Consider the following 26,885-nt stretch of genomic DNA (forward strand, 5'->3'; position numbering starts at 1 on the left):
GCTCGTCCTCGCCGCAAAGCCGGCGATGGCCCTTCCGCCCCAGCCAATTCGTCCGCCCCCGGGGCGGACGCCTAGTCCACTATACGCCGCCGCGGCGTAGCCGGGAAGGGGGCGGCCGGCGCGCCGCCCCTATAGTGGATGCCTAGTTGCTCATATTCTTTCCCAAGAGCATGCTTTTCATTATTCATTGGTACCACTATCTATTATTCAATTTAAAAATTAGAATTACTAAAAGATTTCATTAATAATAAATTTTATTAAAAAGACCTGAAATGACATTACAAATTTCTAAAATTTAAAAAATTACATAATTTATGTCTTAAAAATTTTAAAGTGCATACTTTAAATCCTAAAATAAAAAATACAAGCAAATAAATTCAAATTTTAGTGGAACCGACTACTCATTGACGAATTTGGATGAATTGGGATTAAAAAGAAAAAAGAAAATAAATGAAATAATTGAAAAGAATGATAATAAAATAGCCATATTTCGGGAAGTGAAAAAAAATTGAATTTCATCTGATTTTTTCGCATGAATCCGTTCCAATGAGCGGCATTCTCTGCAAGATGCAGCGTGCCTTGCTGACGGCACAAGCTTCACTCATAGCTAAAGCAGCGTTGTACATGCTCTAAAGTTATAAACTGTTGTGAAGGATTGTGTAAATTTTTTAATGTTAAATCAAATTTTACGTGTCATATTATGTCGATATGTCTGGAAATTGCGTGGCTCAATCGGGACATATAATTTAACACACACAAAAAAAAAACCTTTCTTCCTTTAATTTTTCCCTCTGTTAATTTAAACTTTTAAATTATGATATATTTTTAATGTTATCACTAGTTAATTTAATATAACGATATTAGTCATATCAACTGAAATAACACATAAAACATCGAAATATTCCTAATATGACGCACCCTAACTTATTTATGAAAATGTGTCTCGTCGATGTGTTGCATCACACTTGACCACTTAATTCATGAAAATATGTCGACAAGAAAATGGTCCCTACAAAAGCTTATCCATCCAATGTGAAATCTAATTATTTAAAAAATTTTAATTGTGATTTACTAAATTGATAAGAGTTACAAGATTTCTGATAAATTTTAATAATAAGGAATGATTAAAAAAATGAAACATAGCAAAAAAAAATGATACTATAATACTCCTACAAAAGATACTTAGAGACAATTTTTGCTAATAAAATTTATCAAAGGCCACCTATATAAATATTCAATTGTATAAAAACGATTTTTGTAGCAAATCATTTTTTTAAAGAAAATAGAGGATTGGATATTGAAGAAGAACAGTACATATGCGGGTGCAGATTTCGTACAAGCACAGCCTTAGGTTGGTGTGGATGTGAATGTTCCAATAATGAGATATGACTCAACCCCTCTTGGATTAACCTTATCTCTACTGTCACATTCTACACATCCTTTTCACTTATATTATTTTTTCCTGCTACTTTTATAAAATATCAAATATTGACTTTGTTAGTACATAGCGTGTGGTTATTATGAATTTCTTTTGATCATGAATATGTAAGTATGTATTTGATGTATAAAATTAATGAATTTACAACGTAAATTACTACGCGATTGGCCCTCTTCCAATAATTGAAAGTAATTTATGACACAAAAGAGACTCAGTTTGAAGGACATAATATTCAGATTTAGGTTATTCGGGATTAAAGATGACTTATGTGTCTTTCGCAAAGAGGAATTAGAGACGGATGATGACGTCATCTTTGGATGCAGGTTGTGGTATTTTTGTTTTGGTTGTTGGAATTCATGCTTTTGTTTGTCCAAAGATCCAATCTCGTGCTTCCTCAGCTAGATGGACGCATCTTTCGTCAAATTTGATATGGAGCTTCCTCTTCCATGTGACAATGTGGTTGATCCGGTGGCTTATGAACAAAATTATGAGAAGATGGTCAATAATTAAGTGGTTGGGAAGAGGATTTCATTGTGGAGGCTAAGTTCGTGGATTAAAGGATGATATCCAAAGTTTTCCTTCATACTGAGATAAATGTATAAGAAATTTATCAATATTAGAGGGTGGACTAATAACAAACATAGGACCAAAGGTGCAATCTAAGACGACTAAAGACGTTACATTTCCTTGCCTTCAGTTTATTGTGTAGTACTTTTATCCTTGACCTTGTTTGCTATGTGGTTTTGATTTGTGTGGTGTGTGCCCTTTTTATCTGCTTTTTGGTCTTCGTTAGCACTAGGTTTTTTCATTGGACTTGACTAGGTTGTGTTGTTGGGCTCTTGCTCATCATTATTTGGTTTGAACCTTAATTTTTTTTAAAAAAAATATATTGGCTTCATGAAAATGTAGTTTTTTCGATAAAAATAAAGATTCAAACCACATAAAATGAGTAAGTGTAGATACAAACGGGCAACAGTGAAAAAAAGTTAATCGAGCTCAAGAAGCAAGGGCCAACAACAAAAGGCTAAAAAAAAAATCTCAATACGCAAACTAAACACACACCCAAACCAACAAGATCGGACAAATTACTAGCAAAAGCAATATCCAAAGCTCCAACGACCAATGCTCAAGCAAAACAAATATTGCTAAAATGGCCAACGTTTGATTCTATTCGTATGAATGATTATTAAGAAATAAAGTATCAAATGGAACAAAATTATTCTTAATTTACTAAATAGTTCTTTATATCATATATTTTATTTTAGTAAAATTTTATGGTCCTTTGCATATCTTTCATCCCTGTCGTATTATGTTCGTAGGGACATACATGATTAATTTTACAAATTATATATTTACTGATCTTAATTTGTACTAATTTTATTTATTCATGTAAATGTATAAAGAAAATAGATATGTAATTTTAAAAATTAATCACATCAATAATAATATTTAGGGCATCAAAATCAATATAAAGCAAAACAAATATTGCTAAAATGAACTAAACAAGAATGATGCTTATATAAAATATAAAGTACAATGTATATGTTTTAATTAAAGTTAAAAATATAAAGTTACAAAAGTATGCCTGGATAATTTAAAATAAGAAGGACTATTGTTGGGAATCACTTTTTTTTCTTGCCAGTCAATAAGATAAACCTACGTTTCTATTAATCCACTTGTAATGGTTATTCCAAAAATACATCTCTCATTTTCATTTCCTTTTTTCTCTCTCTTTTGACAATTTTGCGATACCATCAAAAGTGACTAAAAAGGTAGTAGTAGTACATTTTTATGGAGGTGGTTAGGAAAGTAATTTTGTCATCCTTCCACTTATCTTATAGATTAAGTTGGTATGTGTCAGTGGTTAAATACTACTCCTATTTACTTTTTTACGAGAGCACCACGGACTATGCACATTTTATCCTCCGCGCCCTATACATTATCCGCGGACTATGATACGGAGGATGCACACATTTTTATTGTAATTTTTAATTTTTTTTGTATATTCTTCTATATATATCACCAATATTTTTACTTCATTTCATATTTTTCACTCCACTCTCTTCCTCATCTCAATTTCTCTCTAAATTCAATAATGAATTCTGACAATTTTTCATTTTTGCAAGCACAAAAAATAAAAAATAAAAAATAAATATTGACAATAGGATTTGCCTTTAATTTATAGTGTTTTTATATTTATTCTTGCTAATTGATATGTTTGCAAACATAAAAAATAAATATTGTAGTGTTTAAATATTCAAATAATAAATAAAATACTTAGGGCGGGGCTTAAGGCGACCTATAGTCCGCCTCATTGCAGGTGGAAGGGGCGGAGGATAAAATGCTGATGTGACAGCATATAAGGCGGGACTTAGGGCGTCGCATCCTCCGCCCTACTGTGGATGCCCTAATAATTTAGAATGTTAATGGATTCTTGCTTCGGCCCTTTTCGTTCTTACACATGCTTGTGCGAGAAAATTTAGAGAACGATAACAAAAATACAATGTATTTTAAGAGGAAACACACAAATATATATTAAATAAAATATCGCAAAATATATATGTATTAGTCATGATATTTTAGTCTACTTTATCAACAAATTATGAAATGAGACACTTATAAAATAATTGTTGGAATATGGATAGGATATAATTGGGTTAAAAGGGAGGTAATGATGGATTATTAGAGGATGGATTATTCAGAGTTCTAATGATTGTTTCAATATGGAGAGAACATAATTGCAATCCATAATGCACGCGTGATTGTACACCATGTTTCTAGGATGTTTTTGTTGAATCGTGTACCTCTACGTCTATAAAAAGATAGTATTACTATTAAGCTAACATTTTTCAGTCAATTACTAATATTTGAATTTGTTAGGCATGTTTCATTAGCATATATAGATTTATCCTAATTCTATTAATTGTTTAATTTGCAGTTAATTTAATTTGTCTGCATGTGTGACCAGTTAGAACCTTACTTCTATATTTTGTTGTGCTAAATTAATTCCAAAATTACCCTTATATTTCCCCCCTATTTTAAGTTTTGTTAGGGATATGACAGGGGATGGATAATAATTAATTGGAAGATGATTTTAATACAAATTATTTTCTTGGTTATAAGTTTCCATATTGGGGAATATGAATTAATCAGACAATTTTTTTTTAATGATGACCGAGAATGGAAATGAAATTGTTGGAGCTGGAAACAGTGTCCAGAAATCGAATAAATACTTCAGTAGGTTTTATTGGGATTAGTTTTGTCCAATTGCAATTTATACTAAAGAGGGAACATCTTTTTTAGTCCACGAACTTAGCCAAAGTATCATTTTAGGTCCATGAACTTTGAAAATATTATTTCAGGTCCATCAACTATGGGTTAATATCATTTGAAGTACTTTTTTACTATTTCCAAGTTTTTCTGGACGAAAATACCCTCGATACCTTAAAGGGTATATATTTTTAATAAACTTATCATATACTCATATTTTTTATAAATATCTTTACAATATATTTTTGACGAATTTTCTAAATATAATTTGACCTTCAATATTATCACTTAATTATGTGACATGCAAGTAAAATTGCTTCTTCAATTTTTATATTAAAGAATTTTAAAATTGAATAAAGAACTTTTCTTTAATAATAAAAAATTTAATAAGAATCTTTTCTTGCATGTCACTTAATTACAAAATTAAGTGATAATATTGAAGGTCAAATTATATTTTGAAAATTCATCAAAAATATATAGTAAAGATATTTATAAAAAATATGAGTATAGGATAAGTTTATTAAAAATATATGCCATTTAAGGTATCAAGGGTATTTTTTCCAAAAAAACTTGGAAATAGTTAAAAAGTACTCCAAATGATATTAACCCATAGTTGATGGACCTGAAATGATATTTTCAAAGTTCACGAACCTAAAATGATACTTTGGCAAAGTTCATGGACTAAAAAAGATGTTCCCTCTATCCTAAATACTAGTAAATACAGTTATTGTCTAATTAAATGCTCTTTTGATTTTCCATATCAAATACATCTGACTCATCAAAATTAAATAAATCATCATAGTTTATAGTTAATTCGGTTAATCTCAATTTGACTACCAGTCCTAAATAAATGAATTTTAAATGACATTACATAGACTTTATTTGTTCTGATGCTTCTCACGAAATTCAGTTCTAGTGGAAATCAAACCTGAGTTAGAGGTTGCATGTCTTGAATTTGTTGTTAAAGAACTATCAAAACATGACCTTTAATTTTTGAACAATTGATTATAATGTGTTCAAAATTTAATTTTGACATGAAATGTAACTAAAAAATATTAAGTGAAAATGATTATGAATGAAAACGAAAACATGCTGCTCCTTTCATGAGAAACAAAATATGAAAGCAATAACTGAAATGAATTTTTTATTAGATCAAGGGTATCCGCTAGCGTGGCTATTTCACGTGTTAATTAGTAGGCACCTCGAACGTGAGACAAAGAATTTAAAGTTGCTCCATAACCTTAAACATGGATCGATCCTTTATTCATTTGATTAAGGACAAACTAGTATCATGTTACTCGATTACACTCCTGAATTTGATTGACTCTCAATGATTTCATAGTTAGAGAGTTAGAGTTATGAAAAATATCAAAGTAAATGGGTTTGATTGAGTCGAATGATTTCAGAGTCAAAGTATGAAAGTATCAGAGTAAATGGGTTTAATTAAAGTAAATGGGCTTGATTGACAAAACTATTAAATAGTGCCTCACATGTTTATTGGGCTCTCAATTTTCAGTCATATGTATGGACCGCTAGCTTGCCCTTTAATATACTGGCCCATGATCTCGTTTATTTAACTTTTTGTTCAAAGTTTATAAATTTTATATTATGACATTATGACTTTTTTATTGAATCTTTGCTCATTTAATCAGTAAATTTTAAAAATAGAAAACGTTGTAGCTCATTCACAAGTCATATATGCCATGGAACAGTGCAATAACATAGTAGTAGAACTAAACTAGGAATAACAATTGGTCAAGCCAGGTTTCAACTTCTCTTGTGTGATTTGTGTGTAACTTCTAAAAAAAAAAAAAAATTCTAATGGATTTGTCTGAAGCAGCATTTCACATAAAAAATGTAAGGTATGTGTTAGGTTTTAAAAAGTTGAATAGTTGCACTCGTGGTGTGCGTGCGCATTTTTTTAGTTATGTTGTCCATGTTGTTTAGAGCATCCCTATCCGTGCTCTTATTTAAAAGCACGGAGATAGACCCGGATCTACTTTTACTCTTTTTTCTAGCTAAGAGCATAACACCCACATCCGTACTCTTAGCTAAGGACAAGCTCAAGGGTCCCACCATTCCACTATTTCATTTAAATAAAAACATTTCCACAATATTAAAATTCATTAAAAAAATCCGGAATACTATTACAAATTACAAAAAAAAATTAAAATTACATAATTCAAATCCTAAAAATTAAAAATTAAGTACATAATTAAAATCCTAAAAATTAAAAAATCCATAATTAAATTCATAAAATTAAAAAGACCCACTACTTGTTGCCGAATTTCGCTCAAATATGATTGATTAATCTTTTTGTAGCTCAATGTGGGCTCTTGTATCGCGCATTGTGTGTCTTCTTTCGATCCTCTCGTTCACCGTCGTATGCACACCTCGGCGTGTGGGAGACCTTGCGGTTGAGCTTCCGGCTTCATCCTCGTCGTATAAGTTAGCCGCCCTCGGTCCTTCGTCAGCTATAACCATATTGTGCAAGATAATACACGTGTACATGATGTCGGCGATATTCTTAACGTACCACAGCTGAGACGGGGCCTTCACAATGTTGAATCGGCCTTGAAGGACCCCAAAAGCTCTTTCGACGTCTTTCCGAGCACACTCTTGATGCTCCGCAAAAATAATCCATCTTGGGTCTTGCGGATTGCTGAACGTCTTCACGAAAGTCGACCACCTTGGGTAGATACCATCGACGAGATAGTAACCCATGTGGTACGCATTTCGTTGATGGTGAAGTCGATCGTCGGTGCTACACCATTCAAAACATCATCGAAGAGTGGTGAAGAATAGAGCACGTTCAAGTCGTTGTTGGATCCGGAAACACCGAAATATGCATGCCAAATCCATAGGCGGTAGTCGGCGACCGCTTCAAGGATAAGCGTTGGGCCGCCGCCTTTGTGGCCGTTTAAGTATTGCCCCCTCCAAGCAGTCGGGTAATTCTTCCACTTCCAATGCATGCAGTCAATGCTGCCTAGCATACTTGGGAAAACCGTGGACTGCTTCGTGAAGATGAAGCAACCGTTGACAATCTTCGGTGGTGGGTGCTCGAAGGGATTCATCGCCGAAAGCAGAACGAACGCCTTCGCAAAAAAAATTTAGGCATAGGATTCCAGTTGACTCACCTACATGCAAATACTCGTCGAAGAGGTCAGCCGTTTGCCTAGTAGCAAGTTGTCGGATGGCACAAGTACACTTTTGCAACGTCGAGAGACTTTGCCGACCGGTTGCGTCTACACTTGATTGAAAGTATTCAACACGGGTGGACAATATGTTGACAATACGCATAAACAACCGTTTTGACATGCGAAAACGAGGCCGAAAGTAATCTTCTGGATACCGCGGCTAGTCGGAAAAATAGTCAGCAACGAGCCTTTCGTGGGCTCGCTCCCGATCACGATGGATGTAGCGACGCTTTGATCTAGTTGGTTGAGGAGGAGGGGCAGGGGTATTGGCGGCGACATAGGCTTCATAGGCGGCACGATATTGTTCCTGGTATTCTTGTTCTTCGCGCTCCGCTTCCGCAATGAGATCGGTGAAATCGATTTTTGAATTTTTTAGAGAGGGTTTGAGTGAGAGAGGAAGATGTAGATGATTTAGTATGAAAAAGTATGAATGAGAGATAATTTGATGTGAAAAGTGGATGATGAATGTGTGTATTTATAGATGAATTGGGATAAAAAAAATCCAAAAAAACGTCTATAAACGACTATATTTTTTGGGAATCCAAAAATATATATTTTTTAATTTTTGGTATTATTTCGAATTATTTTTGATTTTTTTTAAAAAAAAGTAAAATCAATTTTGCCAACGACCAATCAAATCGTGCCACGTAGGGCTCAGCGGCACGGACGGACGGCTTGCAGCGGCGGACGAACTCGTCCTTGCCGTTGGCACGGACTGACGGCCGGCTTTTTTTATACCGCTGTGGATGCTCTTATTAGTATTTCTCAAAAAAAAAGACAAGATATTCGTCTTTATACCTTTATATTTAATATTAAATATTTTTAATAAAAACCTTTGATAGTGAAATTGTGTATTTGATAAGTTAGTAATACCAAGATAAAGAATTATATATGGACATTTTTAATTGTTTGATATCATAGTTAAGGTTAACTCAAAGCCCAATCTAAGACAAGGGCCCTCCCCAATCTTACCAAAATTATAACTTTAACCATGTTTATGTAACTCATTAATTTGTCAAGTTAAGTCATGTTATTTAATATACTATACAAATTTAGATAATTTATATTCTATCAAATAACAATGAAAAAAAATCATATCTTTGCATATCTTGACATGAAGTCCGTATTTATTATTTTATTTTACATATCTTCTCATATCCTATTTTTTTTATCAAACGAGTTAATTTCGGTGAATTACTATCATGAGCTTTATCTGGTGTAAGTAATTAACAAATTTTAACTCTATATATGAAAATTAATTTTGATATTTCATAATTCTAATTTCGACCATTTTCAACAGTACTGCAAAACTTAAAATGCATTACATAAATACATCCAACAATAGTACAAAATCAATCATATTATAGGTTTTTGAAGAAAAAATACCTATCTTCAAATCTATACTATAGCTATACCATTTTTTTTTTTCTGATTTTGATTTATTGCGTTTAAATCTAAATAATTTTATATTTATCAAAATAGAAAAAGGAAAGGAAGAAAAATTAAATACAGGGAGACAGAAAACTTATTGGAAGAAGCACATTGGCATGGAGAAGAAGAAGATATGAAATAATAACCTAATTTAATTCTATTAATACTACCTCCGTTTTTTAAAAATAGGGAGGTTTGTAACGGTATGAGTTTTAATGCATAATTTGATAAAATAAGAGAGGGGGAGAAAAAATGGTAAAGTAAGAGAGAGAGAGGGGAAAAAAGTATAATGAAATTAATGTTAGTGGATGATGGAGTCCATTTTATTAAGGGTAAGGGTGTAAAAATTTCCTAAAATGGAAAGTTTGAAAGTTGCTATTTTTAAGGAACGGATTAAAAAGGAAAGAGTTGTTATTTTAAAAAAAATGGAGGTAGTATTTGTTTAGGAGTATTAATTAGTGGGTTGGATCATATTAATATAAATACACATTTTTTTATTAATTAGTTAAATTAATATTATTCATAATACTACATGTACATAATTGGAAAAGTTAAACTAATATTTTTCACAATACATTAATATTATTCATAATACATCACGTACGTAATTTTCAATATTATGGATTGTTTATTTAGTTTGAAAATTGATAGAATCATTAATTTTAAACTAATATTATGTAATGCCTAATGTCAAACTAAATATACTATCAAATATAACAAATAATAGTTAAATACTAATAATTAAAACGATACATAATATGAAAATTCTAAAATAGAGAAACATAAGCCAAATACATAATACATAAAATAAAAATAGACGAATACTAATTAAAATTACAACAACTAATAAAAACTTAATCTAATAATAATCCGGTAAACTAGCCCATCATTTAATATATATTAAATAAATATATACCTAAAATAAGTAACTAAATATATTTATTATGAAAATATTAAAATTTAGTGATTGATAAAGTACTAAACTTTAGCAAATAGCATTGGAATTCATAATTAGATTATAAAACCTAAACATTAGTAATATTTTGTTGGTAAATATGATATGTCGCTAAGAAGGTTCGCAGCCGGATTATCCGGTCTGACTTATAAAACACTAAAAAGGAGAATATACTACTCCACTATACTATTGCTTTAATTAATTTATTAGTACTACTATTTTGTTGAAAAGTGTTTTAGTGGGATTTCTTTTTTCTCTCTTTTGTTTCTCTTTTAAGATGGAAGGCAAGTAAGTGGCCACGTTTTAATGTCCAATACCATATACTCCATATGACTCTACTCATATATATAATCGTGAAAGGTGGCACTAAGACAGAGATCTGTTTTCTCCTCGGATTTGATAGCAAAAGAGTTTTTAATGTCATATGCGCAACCATAAATGTGCTCCCAACTATTTGGAAGATGTTTATTCGGAAACACTAAATGCTACGAGTACCAAATTGTGTATATACACATATTTATGGCTCTAATTTCACCTTTCCTCGTTTGAAGTAGTAATTAAAAACATTGTGAAAACCTGATTGAAATGCTACTCCTATCTAACTTGCAAGGTATACTATGGAGATCAAGAATGCGATCACTTATTGCAAATTGCACCCATAATGGGTCCCAATTTGATCTGGAAGGGAGGGGGTGCGGGTGGGGAATTGAGGATGGGTTGTCGGACCGCGACCTAGGTGATGGGCTGGCTAAGATTGTGATATGAGATGCATCTCATCCCGCCAGCCTTCTTCCTCTTATTTTTTATGCTTTTGCCTTACCGTTGCATTCTTTCATTCCCTCTCTTTAGATGTTAATATTGAAAAACATGTTACGGACTCCCTCTGTATTTGAAAAGTATGAATATTTGGTTCGATATGAATTTTAATGCATAATTGATAAAATAAGATATAGATAGAAAGAAAGAGTAATTAAAACATTGTTAGTGGAGAACAAGTTACACTTCTTTAGAGAGAAGAATTTTTAAAATTAATAAGTTCATACATTTTAGGAACAGACTAAAATAAAATAGTTCATACTTTTTAAGGACCGGAGGGAGTAAAATCTAATTCTAAAACTAATGAGAAGAAGTTATTCCAATCACATGGAGTACTATAAACTGCCAAAACAAAAAAGTCATTTTTCTAAATTGTAAGCTGAAGGGTAATGATACGAAAAGATCTTTTAGTTGGTTAAACTTAAAAGAAAGGTAAGATTCACCAGCTAGATAGACATAAACAATGTTCTATCTTAAAGATTGTAACGTTAAATTCACATTAAAACAAGTAATTCATTGCAGGTAAAGATTATGAGCTCTCATACACCATTTTAGTTCTATTGGCCATGAAGGATTCTAGCCTCCGACTACACAATTTGTTTTAGTAGTTTATTATTTAGATAATCTTGAACAAAGAGTAGACAACTACAACAAATGACGTAGATAATAGGAGTAATAGTCATTGGATAGTAATAAAATGCAAACTTATGTATTGTACAAATTCAAAACTTCTCGACACAACTTCAACAGAGTTTCAATACAATATCAACACAGTGTAAAATTTCAAGATTTTAGTGTCAACACAGTATCAACACAATATTAACACAACATCAATCATTGACTACCATTGAAATTCTATTGACATTTTTCTATTGATGTTTTTTTTGATCTGTTGACATTTTTCAATAGTCCAGATCATAGTTTTGAGTTTGTACCATATTTAGAGTTTTCATTTGATCACATTCCTATAGTCATTTATATAAATCACACATTTAAAAAAAATGTTAGATTATGAAAACACCTATTTGTAGTCCAAGGTTCGCACGAGTATTGCACGTTTACCACGGATTAAAAATTAAAAACAAGAACAAAGAGAAATTAAGGCTCTGCCTCTGGGAATTGGGACCATATATTAAATACAAAATCCCTTCAAACACAAAAACTTACACTCAAAAAATAGAATAGGCAAAACCAAGGGAACAAACGTTGAAGTATCGGAATGAAACACTTTTTTTCTTTTTTCCATTTTTATTTTTTTACCAAGATCAAAATCGAGGTGGGATTGGGGAGGCAAATTTACAAAGCTTCATCACAAATGACACTGTTACAGCATTGAGTATTTACAGTTCTGCCCCTACCTCTTTGATATTTATGGGTATTTTTTTACCTGTATCTGTGTATCTATTTTGTCCTCTTGTGGAAGTGGGGGTTGGGGCATCATGTGGGGATGGAAGATAGCGACAGATCATATTCATATGTCCCTCGCAGCGCCGTTGGTGGATCTTGGCTGCCGTAAAAGCTCAATCAGTGCTTCCGCCTGTCCATACACACAACCAGTGTCCCATGCCCATTAGTCACCCTTTTTCATTCTTATGCATATGTATCTTATGACATCAAAATCAAAATCAAAATATCAAGACTTTTCATAAAGCAACAAGCTTTTCCTTCCTGGAAACCTAGTTTCAGATCAAACAACAAACATAAAATAGTTTAATTTTTAGTCAATTTGAGGCTGTAGATTTTGATTTCATCAAAAACAGTTGCGGTGTAATTGACAAACTAGCTGCCAATATAATAGTCATACAATCTACATCACCTCTGTCATCATCATCTATGCAACTTATTTCAATTTCTGCAAAGAATCTGCACCAATCATCCCTTTGGAAACATACAAAAAGGGGTGATATTAATTTAATCAAATCCAACGAGGGCCGTCGGATTAGGCCTAAACTCTACACGCTAAACTCAGATTTGGTGATCGTCCCCTCTCTCCAATAAACCTTCTTTAAACTAATCCTACCTAAATCCTACTAAGCAACACACTTTGTTATACAGTATCATATATAATAAATAAATAATTCTTCAGTGTCAACTCATGTTTCACAATTGATTATTAGATGATGCCAACTTGCAAGCGATTCTTCCTATGGTGAAACATTTACAAACCAATTAACAACCAATAGCAAATTTGTTCCAACTATTTTAACCAATTATTAATCAGACCACATTCAACTCCATCACATTAAATATCCTAAGATCATTGATTGACAACCCACCACAGCAGACATAATATTCTAAAATTTATAAGTAATTCATTCCCAAATGCACTATTGTGTAACTCTGGATAGATAATTGCACTACACTACAGACTGGATTTATGAATTGCTTTCTACCCTAAATCCAAAATTAGGGTGAAACTGTAACAGATGAATAAAAGAAAATAAATTAGTTAATTTGTTAGTCCATTTACCTTTTGTTTGGCGCGGGTGGTCCCGGTCTGCGACAGAGCCACCAGGGGGGGAATGGCTCCTTCGCGGGCCACCATAGTTCGGTAGGCCAAGCAATCCTCGCACAACTGCAAAAGTATGGCAGCGGCGATCTCCTTCTGCCGCTGCGTCCCGACCTCCACGATCTCCACAAGCACGGGTATGCCGCCCTCATCCACCAGCGCCGCGCGCGCCTCCGGCACCGACATCAGGAGACTCAGCACGAACGCCGATTTGTCCACCATATTCGATCCTAAATCGGACATCAGCTCAACCAAGGGTTTCAAAATCCCAGCCTGCACCGCCCTAATTTTATTCTCCCTCACCGTGCACAGCGAGTAGAGCGCGGTGCACGCGTCCTTCATGCCGCGGAAGTTGCCGCTCTCGAGGAGGTCCACCAGCGGCGGAATCGCGCCGGACCTCCCGATCGCGACTTTGTTCTCCTCGATTTGCGAGAGGCGGAGGAGCGCGCAGGCGGCGTTCTCCCTGGCGGTGGAGGTGCCGGATTTGAGAGCGCGGACCAGCGGCTTGATCGCGCCGGAGTAGGCGATCTCCTCCTTGTTCTCGTCGCAGAGCGAGAGGTTTAGCACCGCCGTGACGCCGTACTCCTGCAGCTGCGGATCGTTGGAGGAGATGATCGAGATCAGCGGCTTGATCGCTCCGGCTCTGGCGATTTTGATCCGATTCTCCGGTTTGTTCTTGGCCATGAGGCGCAATTCCATGGCGGCTTGCTTCTGCTCGTCGATGCTGTCGGAGTCGAGGGCGGAGACGAGCTGAGAGATGAGCTCGTCGGAGTTATCGGAGGCGCAGGAGAGGAAGAGGCGGCGGCTCTGCGAAGAGGCGGTGGGGAACTCGCCGGATCTGTCGCTGTTGCAGTCGCTGAAGGCGGAGGAGGAGGAGTCGTTGAGGCTGAGATCGGTGAACTTGCGGCCCATGTAGGTGAAGCTCGATTTCACTGAATCGGAATCCATGGTTGGATCAATCCGCGATCATTGCCGGGAAATTGGGATTCACTAATTTGGACCTTTTATTTTGTGTTTTGGGGGAAAGGGCAGACGAAAACGACGGCGTTTTGAGAGATAGGTACTACTTATAAACAGAATGGGGAGTGAAAAGGAAGGGAAGAATATAAACGGAGAGGAGAGGGAAGAAGGTGCCACGTGGATAGCCGTACAGAATCCCAATCGCGACAGCACGTGTGAGGTGTCTCAGCTTTTAACGCGTGCGGGGAAGGTTCTTACAAATTTTACTTTTAACTTAATTAACTTAAATTATCGGTTATTATTACCAATAAAATAAAAAAAGAAAAGTTATCCTTAATAAAGTTATAGTGGTTTTAAATCATAAAAGCCACAATTCTAAGATTTCACCCATGTACTTAGAGAAAAATTGGGTTTATGAGTTCACTTAAAACTTTACGGTTATTGATTGGTTGACTTGGTCGTTAGCTTATTCTTAAAAGTCTTAAATCAGTTGACGGAACGCAATTAGTAATTAAATTATTATAGTATATTAAAGAACTATCGATGGTGAGCTTTGATTATATTTTTGTTTAAATTTGATTATTTATTAAATAAAATTCATTTTCTACCATTGCATTTATTACTGCTAAAGTAAGAGATATATGGATAAAGTATGAGAGAGGGAAGAAAAAGTGGGAAAAGTATGAGAGATAAATTTTCCATTTTTAGAAAATAATCTATTTTTTGTGGACGTTCCAAAATGACAAATGTGATCTATTTTTTGCGGACGAAGGGAGTAATACTTATTTGTAATTATAATTTGATTTTTAAAACATTTCCTTAGAATGTAGTGTGTTCTTACTTTTTTTTTTGACAGTTGAATTGAAAAAAATACAGAAATTAATATTGTACTCTTAACTTGTTTTGTACTAACAAATTACTAAGAATGAAAATTATGTTGTGTACAACAACAAACCTATTCATAATAACGAATCCAAGTAAAAAAATAGCAATGAAAATTTGATAAAAGGTTGGAAAACATGAAATATTCCATAGAAATAGCACTGAACAAAATCCAATCATAATAAGCTGATAACAATATAATCTGCAATTCATAGTTATGCAGTTACAGAGTAAAACATGCTACACTATAATGAAAATTTCCCCCAAGGGAACAGAAGAATAAAACATTACTATGGCTAACTATAAAATTAAATCAAAAGTTGGTTGGCTCTACTTGAAAATGCTAACCAAAAACCACAAGTTAGAGCTAATAAAACAGATGCAGCTGAAATTGATCTTTCTTCAACTCAATTAGCCTGCCCACAGAATACAATTACACGAGCTCCTGCAAAATTTAAGCAAATATAGCCCCCACACAATCATCGAACAAACAACCCCTCTCACACAACCATATTATTATTTTGAAGCAACGGCTTCAACACAAATTGAAGCTCCAACCACTACTTGAAGAAAGCTAGGTAAAGAATGCTAGAAAATTCACGAAAGCAAGGGACGTGAAGTGTGTCTGCTCTAACTCTTTTTTCTTTTCCACAAGACTGTTAAAACAAGTCCACTACTCATGTACACATTTTCTGGCAGGCTACAAGCTATTATAGATGAATGAAATGAATTAATAATAACTCAAAACCGAAGTTACATGTGACCTGCAAATATCAGGAATGACTTCGCAGTTTTTTCCTTTTACTACCTTCTTTAGTTGATTCCTGCACATGGAAAGCAATAAGAGGACTGACCTTTTGTTACAAGTAAAAAAAGAAACAAAAGAAATGAAAATGCAAATCAAGACATCTACTACTATTAAACATGGAAATAACTGCATGAGAAATGAAAACTTTATCGGCAAGCTAGTAAATGTATTTAAGATTCAAGAAAGAGGAGCAGAAAAAGGCATACCGTTTCATCCTCATAATTTTCCGATGAAACCCCATGTGAGTCAGGTCTACATTTGGCATGCACTATAGGACCTAATTGCGATGTGTCCATTCCAACTGCTAACCCAGCTGGTGCATACATGTATACGGCTCCCCTATACATCCATTCTTCCATTTCGTCACTATAGAAATCATCAAAGGGCTCTCCACATAGTGCGCAAGCCTTCTGGCTATCATCAGCAGGAACAGCCATTTCTTCATCCTCCTCCTTTTCTACAGTATTTTCAATGGGCAAAAAACCTGGAGCTGATTCAGTTCCCAAGGATTCTGTGCCACTGAGCCACATGTTTATGTCTACAAACCACTTCGGAGAAGGTTTTGTCTCGCGGTTTTTTAGAGTTCGGTTCTTGTTTACATGCCAATCCATATGCTTGCTGTGCTCTTCTTGGTCTTTAAACCGATGGCCACAAGTTCTGCATTGCCTTGGAAGATCAGTATATAAAGACGTAATTGCGCTCTCATGACGCACCTTAAGACTGTCTTGATCAAACTCCACTCCAACAGAATCCTGGAATTGCATATATTGAAAATGAAGAAAAATCCACATCAAATAGGTAATGATGAAAAAAAGGATACAACAAAGGGAACAGACCTGCTTTGGTAAAGATATTAAACCTTGGACCATTAAAGAAGATATTAACCCTGAAAGCCCATTCCTCACGGAGCCATTAGGAGCAACTTGCCCATTATTTCGACCAATAGGAAATGCTTGAGTTGTCCCTGGATGAGGACCCCTTGGTGGAGGCTGTAAGGTTGCCCCGGGTACTTGAAATGACATATGTGGAGTAGTGCCAGCAGGACCCTGCCCTTGAGCTAAGTATCTATAGTTCAAAGGTGGTACCATTGTATTTGATGAACCAGGAACTGAATAAGGCAAGTGCAAATTTTGTCTGGACTCTCGAGCCATTGAAAAGTTTGGCTGTGTTGCACCATGCAAATTTACAGGAACCATTCCAGGACGAATGCTAGAAATTTGGGACAAGGTCACCGGTGGCATGCTTCTACTGCTACCAGGATCAGAATGCATTTGATCGGCAATATTGGAAGCATTCTTCATACCAAACTGACCTCTAAATAGCATTTGTTGAGGAAGACTAGAGTGCGATGGCATAATCTGTGAGTTTTGAAAATTTGCAGGATTCCATGTATTTCTTAAAGCAGCATCACCTGATCGAATCTCAGGAGCCAGTGAGTCGTAGGTGGAGCCAAATGTTGAAACAACACCAGCAGGCCGACCAGACTTCCAATCAATATTTGAGAAATTTCCAGCTTGGCTCTTTTGCTCACCACCAGTTAAAACGTTTCTACTTTCAGCTAGAGAACCACTTCCGTTGGCATTAAATTGGCCCTGAGACTGCTGTGGCGGTAAAATCAAGGATTCTCGGCCAAAATTAGGAGGAATATGGCTCATAAAATTACTGGCGCCAGCAACATTGTTAACAGATCCAGGAGCAGACTGTCAGAAAAACAAGCATAAGGTCATGGGTTGAGTCTAGAAGAAACATCAAACTACTGCTTCAAAATATAGTCAAGTATGGGGTCTAACTATTACACTAATGATTACGAAAGACAAAGTTGTAATTCCCATTTAGATCTTGTACTTGTTACATGGATTCACCAATTAAAAGAATGTGCCATTACAGATGCTTACTCATAAAAATGAGAACATAATCATCTGCTTATGCTTCATTACTGATGAACTTCATAAGTTTATAATACAAGGGATGAAAAAATTTAACAATGCCACAATAGTGGGAAGTTAACAGCTCATTTATATGAGAAACATGCTAAAAAGAGAGGATTATAACAGAAGAGTAAGCCTTGGATGAGTTTCCTCTTAATTACTCACCAAACGTGCAGCATGGTCTGCAACAACACTCTGTCTTCCGGTCAAGTTACCTAGAGATGGAAGAGATGAATATGTATCACTAGACTGCATCCGATCTGCTAAAGATGGGGTCATGTCTTCCCAATCAAATTCTTCCTCTTCAGTGTTTTGCCATGTCCTGATACCTATCTTTTGCTCAGCACCATGTGAATCCAACTCCTCAGCTTTATGATGTTTATTGTTTAAATGTTTTTCTCGTTCATCCATCCCATAGGCACTAATCAATGCTCTCGGTCCTCGAAGATCAATACCACCACTACATTTATACGCAGCAGCTGCTGCTACTGCTTTAAGCTGTGGTTTGGGATTGCCCTGCAGATTTCTTTTCCGCCACTCACTTGTCTCCTCTTTGATCACCACTTTGCTTGGCCCATAATCACTTCCAGGATGAGATGGTGACTGCCTAACAGTGAGTCTCTTTGTGGAACTATCCATGCCAAAATCCTTGATTGAAGGACCAGCAGGAGACAATGATCCTGCAGGCCCAAGTCCACAAGGAGGGGAGGACCTTTTTATCCTAGAAGCTGATGAGAGAGACACTTTTACAGCATCTACACCAGAAGCTGTAAGGCCTGTACGACCAGTTGAACTCACTCCTTCAGTTCTAAACTGCAAAGTAAATACTTGGAATTATGAGAAAGATACTCACTGTGCCTCAAATAGGATTTGCTCAGTTAAAAACCTAAAGTTCCACCAAACGTCAGTTAAAAAAAACAAGCCAAACGAGACATAACCAACAGATAAAAACAAAACATTAGTACAATTTAGAAGTAAGGCTGAGTTATAAGAAATTGCAACTTTTGCTTATAAAAACCATCATGCAGCCAAGAAACATAGAAACTACAATAGTACGTACATATGGATGCAAAGTTGAACAGTAAAGCTAGTTTGTCGATTTCCTCCAACTTTGACCAATATTTGATAGCCTTAAAATTTGATCATACAAGCCAAAAATGTGAGAAAAATTCCAATACAGGGGGAAGGTTAGGTATTGGGAGTCACATTATCACTTTCACTAGTAGAAAGGACACCAAAAGAGTTTAAAGAAGGAAAGAACAATTGGTCCTTATATTTGCCTGTTCCTGTTATGACATTTGGCAATTCAAAAGTTTTGAGCATCCTTATCAGCCATTACAGCCCCTATTATCTTAAAAAAATTACACATCTGCCTATCTTCAAACCACTAATACATTAAGTGAATGAATGATGATCATGCATTGATATCCAATTTTATGAATCCAATAAACAAGATAGTAAATATAATAGATACCAAAGAAACAAACCCACAAACTCTTGAAAAGATTGTACATGAGCAGGCAATGGAGGGAGTCAGGACTCAGAATAGGGATTGAAATAGAAAGAACCAAGATCTAGCTGAAGCTTACAGGATCTACTGATGATTGTCCAAACTGCCGTTGTGCTTCCAAATACTTGGGGTTTATGTGTATCCCATGTGCTGGTCGAGGAGATTCAGAAGCTCTTGAAGAGCTTACTCCAGAAGAATGACCATTTACAGGAGGAGAAAACTTTAACTTTGTCCCAATCTTTTGAAGCACTGACACTGGGAAAACTGTAGACCATGTCCCAAACAGATGGCGCATTGCTTTGTGCATGTTGGGGTGGACTTGTGTGTAAGCCTCACAGAAAACCTATTAAATGAAAAAAAAACAATCACAGAACTGTTCGAGAACAATAAGGAAGACATTAACTGCCATGCAGTCAAATTGGTCTGACCTCAGGCAACCGAGCAGAGAAGAATTTAATGTATTCCTTGCCTATGTTCTTCACGATGCTATCCAAAAGGTATAAAGAAGGCAGTTTATAATCAACAGAAACCTGAAAGAAATCAACTATCAGAGGATGAAATTGAGAAATTTAAAGTAAATAACAACTGGAAGTCATACAATATCTTTGCCATGATATAGAAAACAACAAATGAAAGGAAATGCACACATATTAGAAATTTCAAAAGAGTAAAATGGATTGCCAAAAAAATGAAGGCACAAAGCATTTATAAATCCAACATAGCATTTTTACTGAGAACAAAGATAATTATAGAGAATACAAGGCTAGCTAGAAATTTGCAGCTACCAGCTGAAGGGTATACAACAGTATTACATCCACAGGTCAAACATGTTACATGAGAAGAAAAGAAAAGCTCAAAATCAATCCCTATATGAGTAACAATATAGAAATCAACTATCAGAGAATGAAATTGAGAAATTTTAAAGTAAATAACACTGGAAGTCATACAATATCTTTGCCACGATATAGAAAACAATTAGAAAGAAATGCACACAGATTAGAGATATCAAAACAGTACAATGGATTGCCAAAAAAATGAATGCACAAAGCATTTATAACTCCAACATAGCATTTTTACCGTGAACAAAGATAATTACAGAATACAAGGCTAACCCGCAATTAGCAACTCAGCTGAAGGGTGTACAACAATATACATCTACAGGTAGAACATGAGAAGAAAAGTAAAGCTCAAAATCAATACCTAGACAAGTAACATAATAAAAAGCACAAATATGATCAGATGACTCAAATTTGTTACTCCTCTCTTCAACCAGTGGAGAAGACGTGCAGCTTTTAAGCTATGAGATAAAAGTGTAGAAATGTAATGTAACATATGTATGTAACAAACATTTTTATATGCAAGAAATGTCCAAGGTTAAACGTTTCACCCTTAAGTGACATTAGAAATTTAAAGTGCTTCCTTTTATCTAGCCAATACCTACAAGTCAATTATGATGCCATCCTGAGCAGAAATAAAAAAGTAGAGCCTAGAAACAATATTTCATCACAAGGCATCAAACACCAAGAGAATACAATAGCAAGATATCACAAAGAACATAACAAATATAGATGAGTCCACCCATCTCTAATTAGATGAGAAAATACAGGACCACATAAATGAATGGTCTTCAACAGGGTACACAACATATTTTCATTACTGATTAGCAGAAAAAAGATAAAAACAACAAGCTTTCTTTGCAACAAGTATGACAAGTGGAAATAGGCTTCCCTTGATTTCTTTGCTCTTTACCAATGTATACTCGCTGAGAAGATCAAGCATGATTTTCCAACTTACAAAATTTGAAGTACAAAAGGGTTGATCCATCTCAAGATTGCATAATTGTTTTATGAGGTTACTTATATTTGATTTTGAAGCTTGATTAGTGCTGTCTTTTCATCAATTTTATATTATGCTGATCAATTCGACCAGATATTTCAATTCAATCTGTGTTATCACTTATCACCAGATCGTAGTTTGTTTAAACCTCCAGATTTAGGAGATAATAAAAATAGGAACAAAAACCTTCAACAGAAGAAACAGGAAAAATAAATAAAAAGGAGAAGATGCATCCAGGTGAATCAAACTTTCAAAACTACAATTCCATTTGCATCAACTACAATACACTGGGGGAGAATTGGAAAATTGCACGAGAAAGATTACAAGAACTACCAGAGCTGTCGTACCCTAAGTGCTATACCTCAATAATCCGGGAGCAAATGGCACCAGCAATGGCCTCGCCGTGTGCTCGCTGCTCTTCGGCAAGTACAGTGAGATCAGTAATCATTGGCTTCGAATTGACAGTGAGCTCCGACAAAATAATCTCATAAAGCTGAACAATTTCGTCGGTTTCCGACGGCAAAACAGCTGCACCATCAAAAACCTTAAGTTCTTCCTCGAGATCCTTGATCATGGCCCTAAATCTATCGAGAAGCAAAGGCGGAAGTGGCTTCTTACCTGCGCCGTCGCTCTGGATTGGTGGAGGCTTGCTGAAACCCACGCTGCTCAGAGGCACAGGGTTCTGAAATCGGTCCATCGAATTAAATTAGGGTTTTGAACCACAGAGAGGATACAAACTACAACAAAGACAGATAGAAAAGGCGTGATTAAGAATCAAGCATATAATAAAATAGATTATTGGATGCCATTGGGGAGGATTGAGATCTGCGGGTTGAGCTGGGGTTTGGGATGGGTCAAGATGATGCTCTACTATATCTTTTCCCTCTTTCTTTTTGTTTTTGGTTCTCATTTTTAATACTCTAATTTTAATAAAATCTAACCTTAATTTTCAAATTACCAATTTAATTAAATTCATTAGCTTGCTCAAAAGAAGAAGACAAACTACACCCTTTACAAATTTCCCCGCCGTTGTGACTGCGCTCAGCCATGAACCACCGCGAACCGCTCAAATCTCTGCTCCCAACCGAGCCATTCGAACTCGAATCAGGCCTCTCCCTCATCCCCCGAGTCAGGCTCAACCTAACAATTCACCGCGCGGACAAATCCGTAGCCCTAATTGACGAGTGGAAGCTCAAGCGCTCTTTAATCGAATATCTCAAAAAGTCCCACTCAATTTCCGTTCCTGAAGAAGACATCAAAGTGTTCAAGTACAGAGACCTGAAGAAGCGGAAGCGTGAGGATCCCGTGGCGCGAGGGAGCTTGTTCGTGTTAGATTTTGAATTCCTATCGAAGAAATTGAGGTTTTGCGGCGAGGATGAAGTGGAGCGAGAGTTCACGGAGTGGAGGAAGGGGATTGTGGCGGAGATGGATGGAATGGAGTTGAATTTGGAGGGTGTGAAGTTTAAGCTGAGTGTTGAGGTGCCGAAAGCTGATGATTTTGAAGGGATGCGGAAGGAATGGGAGGAGATTGCGGCATTTGGATCGAGAGGTATGTTGATTGCTTGATCTATTTGAGTTTCAGCATGAATGCGTGAGAAGATTAGCCCCAAATTGAGTTTATTTAGGAATGATAATGGTAATGTAACAATGTGGATGATATAAATTTGCAATCGAGAAATCCATGTATAATCTGCTAAATTGATATTGAGTAACTTCTTTATGAGTTACAATCACATGCGAAATTCACTAACTTTCACCCAATTATGGTTTTGTAAAATGACCTAAAAATTCTGCTTCATGTATACAAGTTTCAGTCAGTGAGCTTTACATGGTCATCCATTGCTGGCAAAGTTGAAGTGGCAAGTTAAAGCAATCATATCTAGCTGAAGGGGCAACATTTAACTGCATTATTTACTACAGCAGCTGTTGATAACCATGCGAAAAATTAGAATAACTGAATGTTTTGGAGGCAAAACTTTTAGTTCATGTGGAAAAATGAAATTTGGTGAAGGAAAGTTCATCTATTGAGGCCCAATCACCCCAAAGTATATCACTAACATTCAGTCACTTGTCAAAAGAAACTCTATATTGTGCTTCACCGAATGGCTGTCTTACTTACAACTGAACATTTTGATGAATTTTGCATAATTTTTATCCTAACCTTATCTATAGGAAATGGTTCTTCTGGTTCATAACTTCATAGGAGTACTTGATTTTAGGTCTACCTTTAGTATTGTTTTTATGGTTGCTTCTGAGTAGCTGGATAAGTCTCCAGCTTTTACAGTGATGATTTTAGACCATGTTTTTACGTTTAACACAAATATGAGATGCCTATTGAATTCAATGTGCTTGTAGGATATTCAAGGAGTGATAAGCAGCAGCCTGATACAATTGTATTGAGAGGTGTGCCTTCTAGGTGGTTTGCTGAGCCTCGGGTTTCATCCAAACCTTCAATGCTAGTTACTCATACAATTTTTTCAGCTCTTGGAAAGATAAGGTGTGTTCTTTATTAGCTTTAAGTGCCTTCCTTGTCTGTAGCAAAAGGATTAAGAGGTTAAATGTAGTGCATTTTTTTGTTCTTTATTCATAAAAATTATACTATATTGAATGTTTTGTGTTAATATCTATTGCATTTTCCGATTTCACATAAAGAATATTTTGATTTCATATTTTTGCTTAATTCTGTTGACTCCATTGTTTCTCTAAATTGAAAATGTGAATGGCTCTCATCTACAATACTTGGATCCTAAATAATTTGCAGAACCAGTTATAATTCATTGTTGAACGTTCACAGACATGAAAAATTCCAGGATCTAGGTCCTTCATTTGGTATAAATTGTTAAAACGAAAAGATTCAGGCAGATAATTAAAATATTAAAACCAAAATAAATGCTCAGCTCCTCAGTCAGGTATCTTTTCTATATAAATCTGCCTAGGTATAGATAAGTCTGTGCTGTGGTGCTGGCATAGAATGTAGGATAATCTTCAGGGGTGGCATGATCCACATGTTTTGATGCTCGGTCATCCTCATTTCTTCCCCTTTCGAATTCATTTAAATATGTTTGAATACCCTTGATAAAAAGTTCTATAAAAATAGAAAAAGCTTACATGTTGTTTCTAACCTTATTCATCAGTTTCATCTCTTTCTTGACATAGCCACTTGATGAACAAAAATTATCTTGATCTTTAGTTACTTGAGGTGCCAGAAAAACGAATCTAAGGTGGCACCTCGCGTTTTATGTGTTTGAAGTAATTTTCCTTCCAGCTCTTTGGCCTATTATGGTTCAAAACAATTTCGGGCTTTCATGTTTTCGCCTAAAATATGAAGTGGGTGGGGACCACAGCCTTAATCAAGAAGTTAAAGGAGATAAGAAAAGTCTGAAAACCTAAAGAAAACCTACATGGAACATTGTACTCCCTCCGTCCCTCTATAGCTGAGTCGTATTCCTTTTTGGGTTGTCCCGCTGTAGCTGAATCATTTCCTTTTGTGGCAAAAAGCAACAACTTTTATTCTCTCTTACTTTACTGTCTCTTACTTTATTCTTTCTTCATCTCTCTACCTTTTTCATTTTCTACTTCATAATTCATTTACTTACCTCACTTAACACAACTTTTCTTAAATCCCGTGCCGAAAGGAAACGCCTCTACTACAGAGGGATGGAAGGAGTATGATTTTTGTGGGGTCCCATTGCATTTCAGCATGTTTGTTGTGCGTGTGTTGGGCCCGGGGATAGTTATTTTCTTACAACTTTGCTAACTATAATCCTATTAATGCCTGTGCAGTACATCATTATTTTGTTTTTCTCATTGTTGCACCAATATATTCTTCTTTATCCATAGGAATCTTGATGTTGGTGAGGACAATGACATAGGTGAAGCTGGGGATGAAGACAGTGGGGATCTAATTTCAGGTCTCCACTGCAAAATTGTAGTTCGGTTTGAAGGTCACAAGGACTTCTGTAATGCCTTGAAGGTTTTATGTGGCCGTTCCTTAAATAAGGTAGACACATTATGCCATTTTTCGGAGTTCTCGTCTCTTAGAGATGCCGTATATGTGTTTGGCTGGCATGGAATAAGTATTTACTTTGCAAAAAAATTGCTAATAATGCAGCAAGGATCACGCATGAGAGCCGATTATGATGTCACCTGGGACAGAGATGGATTCTTTAGAAATGGTAGAAGCCGAGCTGAACAAGGTAAAAGATGGACACCAACAGCTGGTGCTGGAAGTTATAAAAGCGAAGGTTCTGGATGGCAGTCACAAGGTTCCCGACTTAGCCCTGAGGATGCGCGCAGGAAACGATTCAGGGTAAAGACACATAAACTCTGGCCAAGCAGGCAGCGAGGACATAAGAATTTTCATTTTGATATTCTTCTTCTTCTAAATATCGCTGATTATATACTCATACTCATAACCATCTTTAATTTATGCTCTTTGGAATTGCAGGATTGAGGAAAAGTTTGAATGATTGGCTATGGGTTTAGGGTTTAGTGAGAGGAGAGTGACTGAAGTCTTGCTTAATGTAAGATTTGAGGTAATATCTCAGTCTGTGATTAATGTTGACAGAAAAGAACCACTGAATATTTGATTAAGTAATGCAGACATTTGAATGTATTTGCTTTTTATTCCTTCTTGTAATGTTGGAGAATGGAATGGGGGAGGAAATTGGTAATCAGTGAAATTGAGGTAATATCTGTCTATGTGACTTAATGTTGACGCTCACACCTCAAATTAAAATTCTATAGATTTTTCTTTGTTCTATTTGAACTAGAGATCCAATTATTCTCAAATAAGTTGACTAGTTGAGAGAGTCAAATGTAGGCTTCCATTTTCTTTCCTTCTAAAGCTACTTCTACAACAGATGAACATGGAAAATGATTGATCAATGCGTAGTTTCATGTATAATGTTTTAATCGAGCATAGTTGACTTTATCACTTGATTGGTTGTGGCTAGTAGTTAACTCAATGGAACTAAGTAAAATAATGTACTCCTTCCGTCCCAAGGATGATGACCCTTTTTTTGGACGGCATGAGATTTTATACAAGTTTATTTTGTGTGTTAAGTGGAGAGAGTAAAGTAAGACAGATGGATAAATTAGAGATAAAATGTGTTTTCATTTTTAGTAATGGGTAATTTTGGTTGTGACAAACTAAAAAAGAAAAGTGAGTCATTTTCAATAGGAAGGAGTGAGTAATAGAATTCTCTCAAAGTTATACCAAAAAGAAACAGAATAGTTTCTTGTGATTCAAGGTCTTGGTATATGATTTGTGTAATCCTATATTTATAAGATAGTAGGAGTAATTAGCAATACTATGTCTTTGTTGACGGTTAGTAAGTTTTGTT

The 26,885-nt window shown here is 35.4% G+C and overlaps 3 protein-coding genes across 5 annotated transcripts; 1 reads left to right on the forward strand and 2 right to left on the reverse strand.

Annotated features, from left to right (window-relative positions):
* Positions 1–12,218: 12,218 nt before the first annotated feature.
* LOC125195979 (U-box domain-containing protein 4-like) lies at positions 12,219–14,697 on the reverse strand. Its single transcript, XM_048094294.1, has 2 exons — positions 13,578–14,697; positions 12,219–12,644 (listed from the first exon to the last, which is right to left on the reverse strand). Exons 1-2 carry the CDS (start codon positions 14,562–14,564, stop codon positions 12,579–12,581), a joined length of 1,053 nt encoding a protein of 350 aa, XP_047950251.1. The 5' UTR covers positions 14,565–14,697; the 3' UTR covers positions 12,219–12,578.
* Positions 14,698–15,620: 923 nt separating this feature from the next.
* LOC125192249 (polyadenylation and cleavage factor homolog 4-like) lies at positions 15,621–22,422 on the reverse strand. Of its 3 annotated transcripts, none has more exons than XM_048089773.1 (8): positions 21,902–22,422; positions 20,133–20,234; positions 19,784–20,047; positions 18,360–19,007; positions 17,103–17,966; positions 16,473–17,018; positions 16,223–16,282; positions 15,621–15,903 (listed from the first exon to the last, which is right to left on the reverse strand). In XM_048089773.1, the coding sequence occupies exons 1-7, from the start codon at positions 22,235–22,237 to the stop codon at positions 16,232–16,234; spliced, it is 2,811 nt and encodes a 936-aa protein (XP_047945730.1). In that variant the 5' UTR covers positions 22,238–22,422; the 3' UTR covers positions 15,621–15,903; positions 16,223–16,231. The 3 variants fall into 3 exon arrangements, with proteins under 3 accessions (XP_047945730.1, XP_047945731.1, XP_047945729.1); XM_048089774.1 differs by having other exon boundaries at positions 15,621–16,282; positions 21,902–22,068; positions 22,159–22,420; XM_048089772.1 differs by having other exon boundaries at positions 15,621–16,282.
* An 89-nt stretch (positions 22,423–22,511) lies between these two features.
* LOC125192250 lies at positions 22,512–26,166 on the forward strand. Its single transcript, XM_048089775.1, has 5 exons — positions 22,512–23,089; positions 23,896–24,037; positions 25,381–25,540; positions 25,652–25,849; positions 25,988–26,166. Exons 1-5 carry the CDS (start codon positions 22,588–22,590, stop codon positions 25,991–25,993), a joined length of 1,008 nt encoding a protein of 335 aa, XP_047945732.1. The 5' UTR covers positions 22,512–22,587; the 3' UTR covers positions 25,994–26,166.
* Positions 26,167–26,885: the final 719 nt, after the last annotated feature.

The sequence above is a fragment of the Salvia hispanica genome, chromosome 6 (genome assembly GCF_023119035.1).
Source record: "Salvia hispanica cultivar TCC Black 2014 chromosome 6, UniMelb_Shisp_WGS_1.0, whole genome shotgun sequence".
NCBI lineage: Eukaryota > Viridiplantae > Streptophyta > Magnoliopsida > Lamiales > Lamiaceae > Salvia > Salvia hispanica.

Excerpts from the sequence above, each read along its gene's own strand:
- LOC125192249 (XM_048089773.1), bottom strand. The coding sequence starts at position 22,237 with ATGGACCGATTTCAGAACCCTGTGCCTCTGAGCAGCGTGGGTTTCAGC. Across the intron at positions 20,048-20,132 it reads TCTCTGCTCGGTTGCCTGAG|GTTTTCTGTGAGGCTTACAC; the intron begins GTCAGACCAATT and ends TTCATTTAATAG. Across the intron at positions 19,008-19,783 it reads GACAATCATCAGTAGATCCT|TTTAGAACTGAAGGAGTGAG; the intron begins GTAAGCTTCAGC and ends TTTACTTTGCAG.
- LOC125192250 (XM_048089775.1), top strand. The coding sequence starts at position 22,588 with ATGAACCACCGCGAACCGCTCAAATCTCTGCTCCCAACCGAGCCATTC. Across the intron at positions 23,090-23,895 it reads TGCGGCATTTGGATCGAGAG|GATATTCAAGGAGTGATAAG; the intron begins GTATGTTGATTG and ends ATGTGCTTGTAG. Across the intron at positions 25,541-25,651 it reads GTGGCCGTTCCTTAAATAAG|CAAGGATCACGCATGAGAGC; the intron begins GTAGACACATTA and ends CTAATAATGCAG.
- LOC125195979 (XM_048094294.1), bottom strand. The coding sequence starts at position 14,564 with ATGGATTCCGATTCAGTGAAATCGAGCTTCACCTACATGGGCCGCAAG. Across the intron at positions 12,645-13,577 it reads CCACCCGCGCCAAACAAAAG|GCGGAAGCACTGATTGAGCT; the intron begins GTAAATGGACTA and ends GTGTATGGACAG.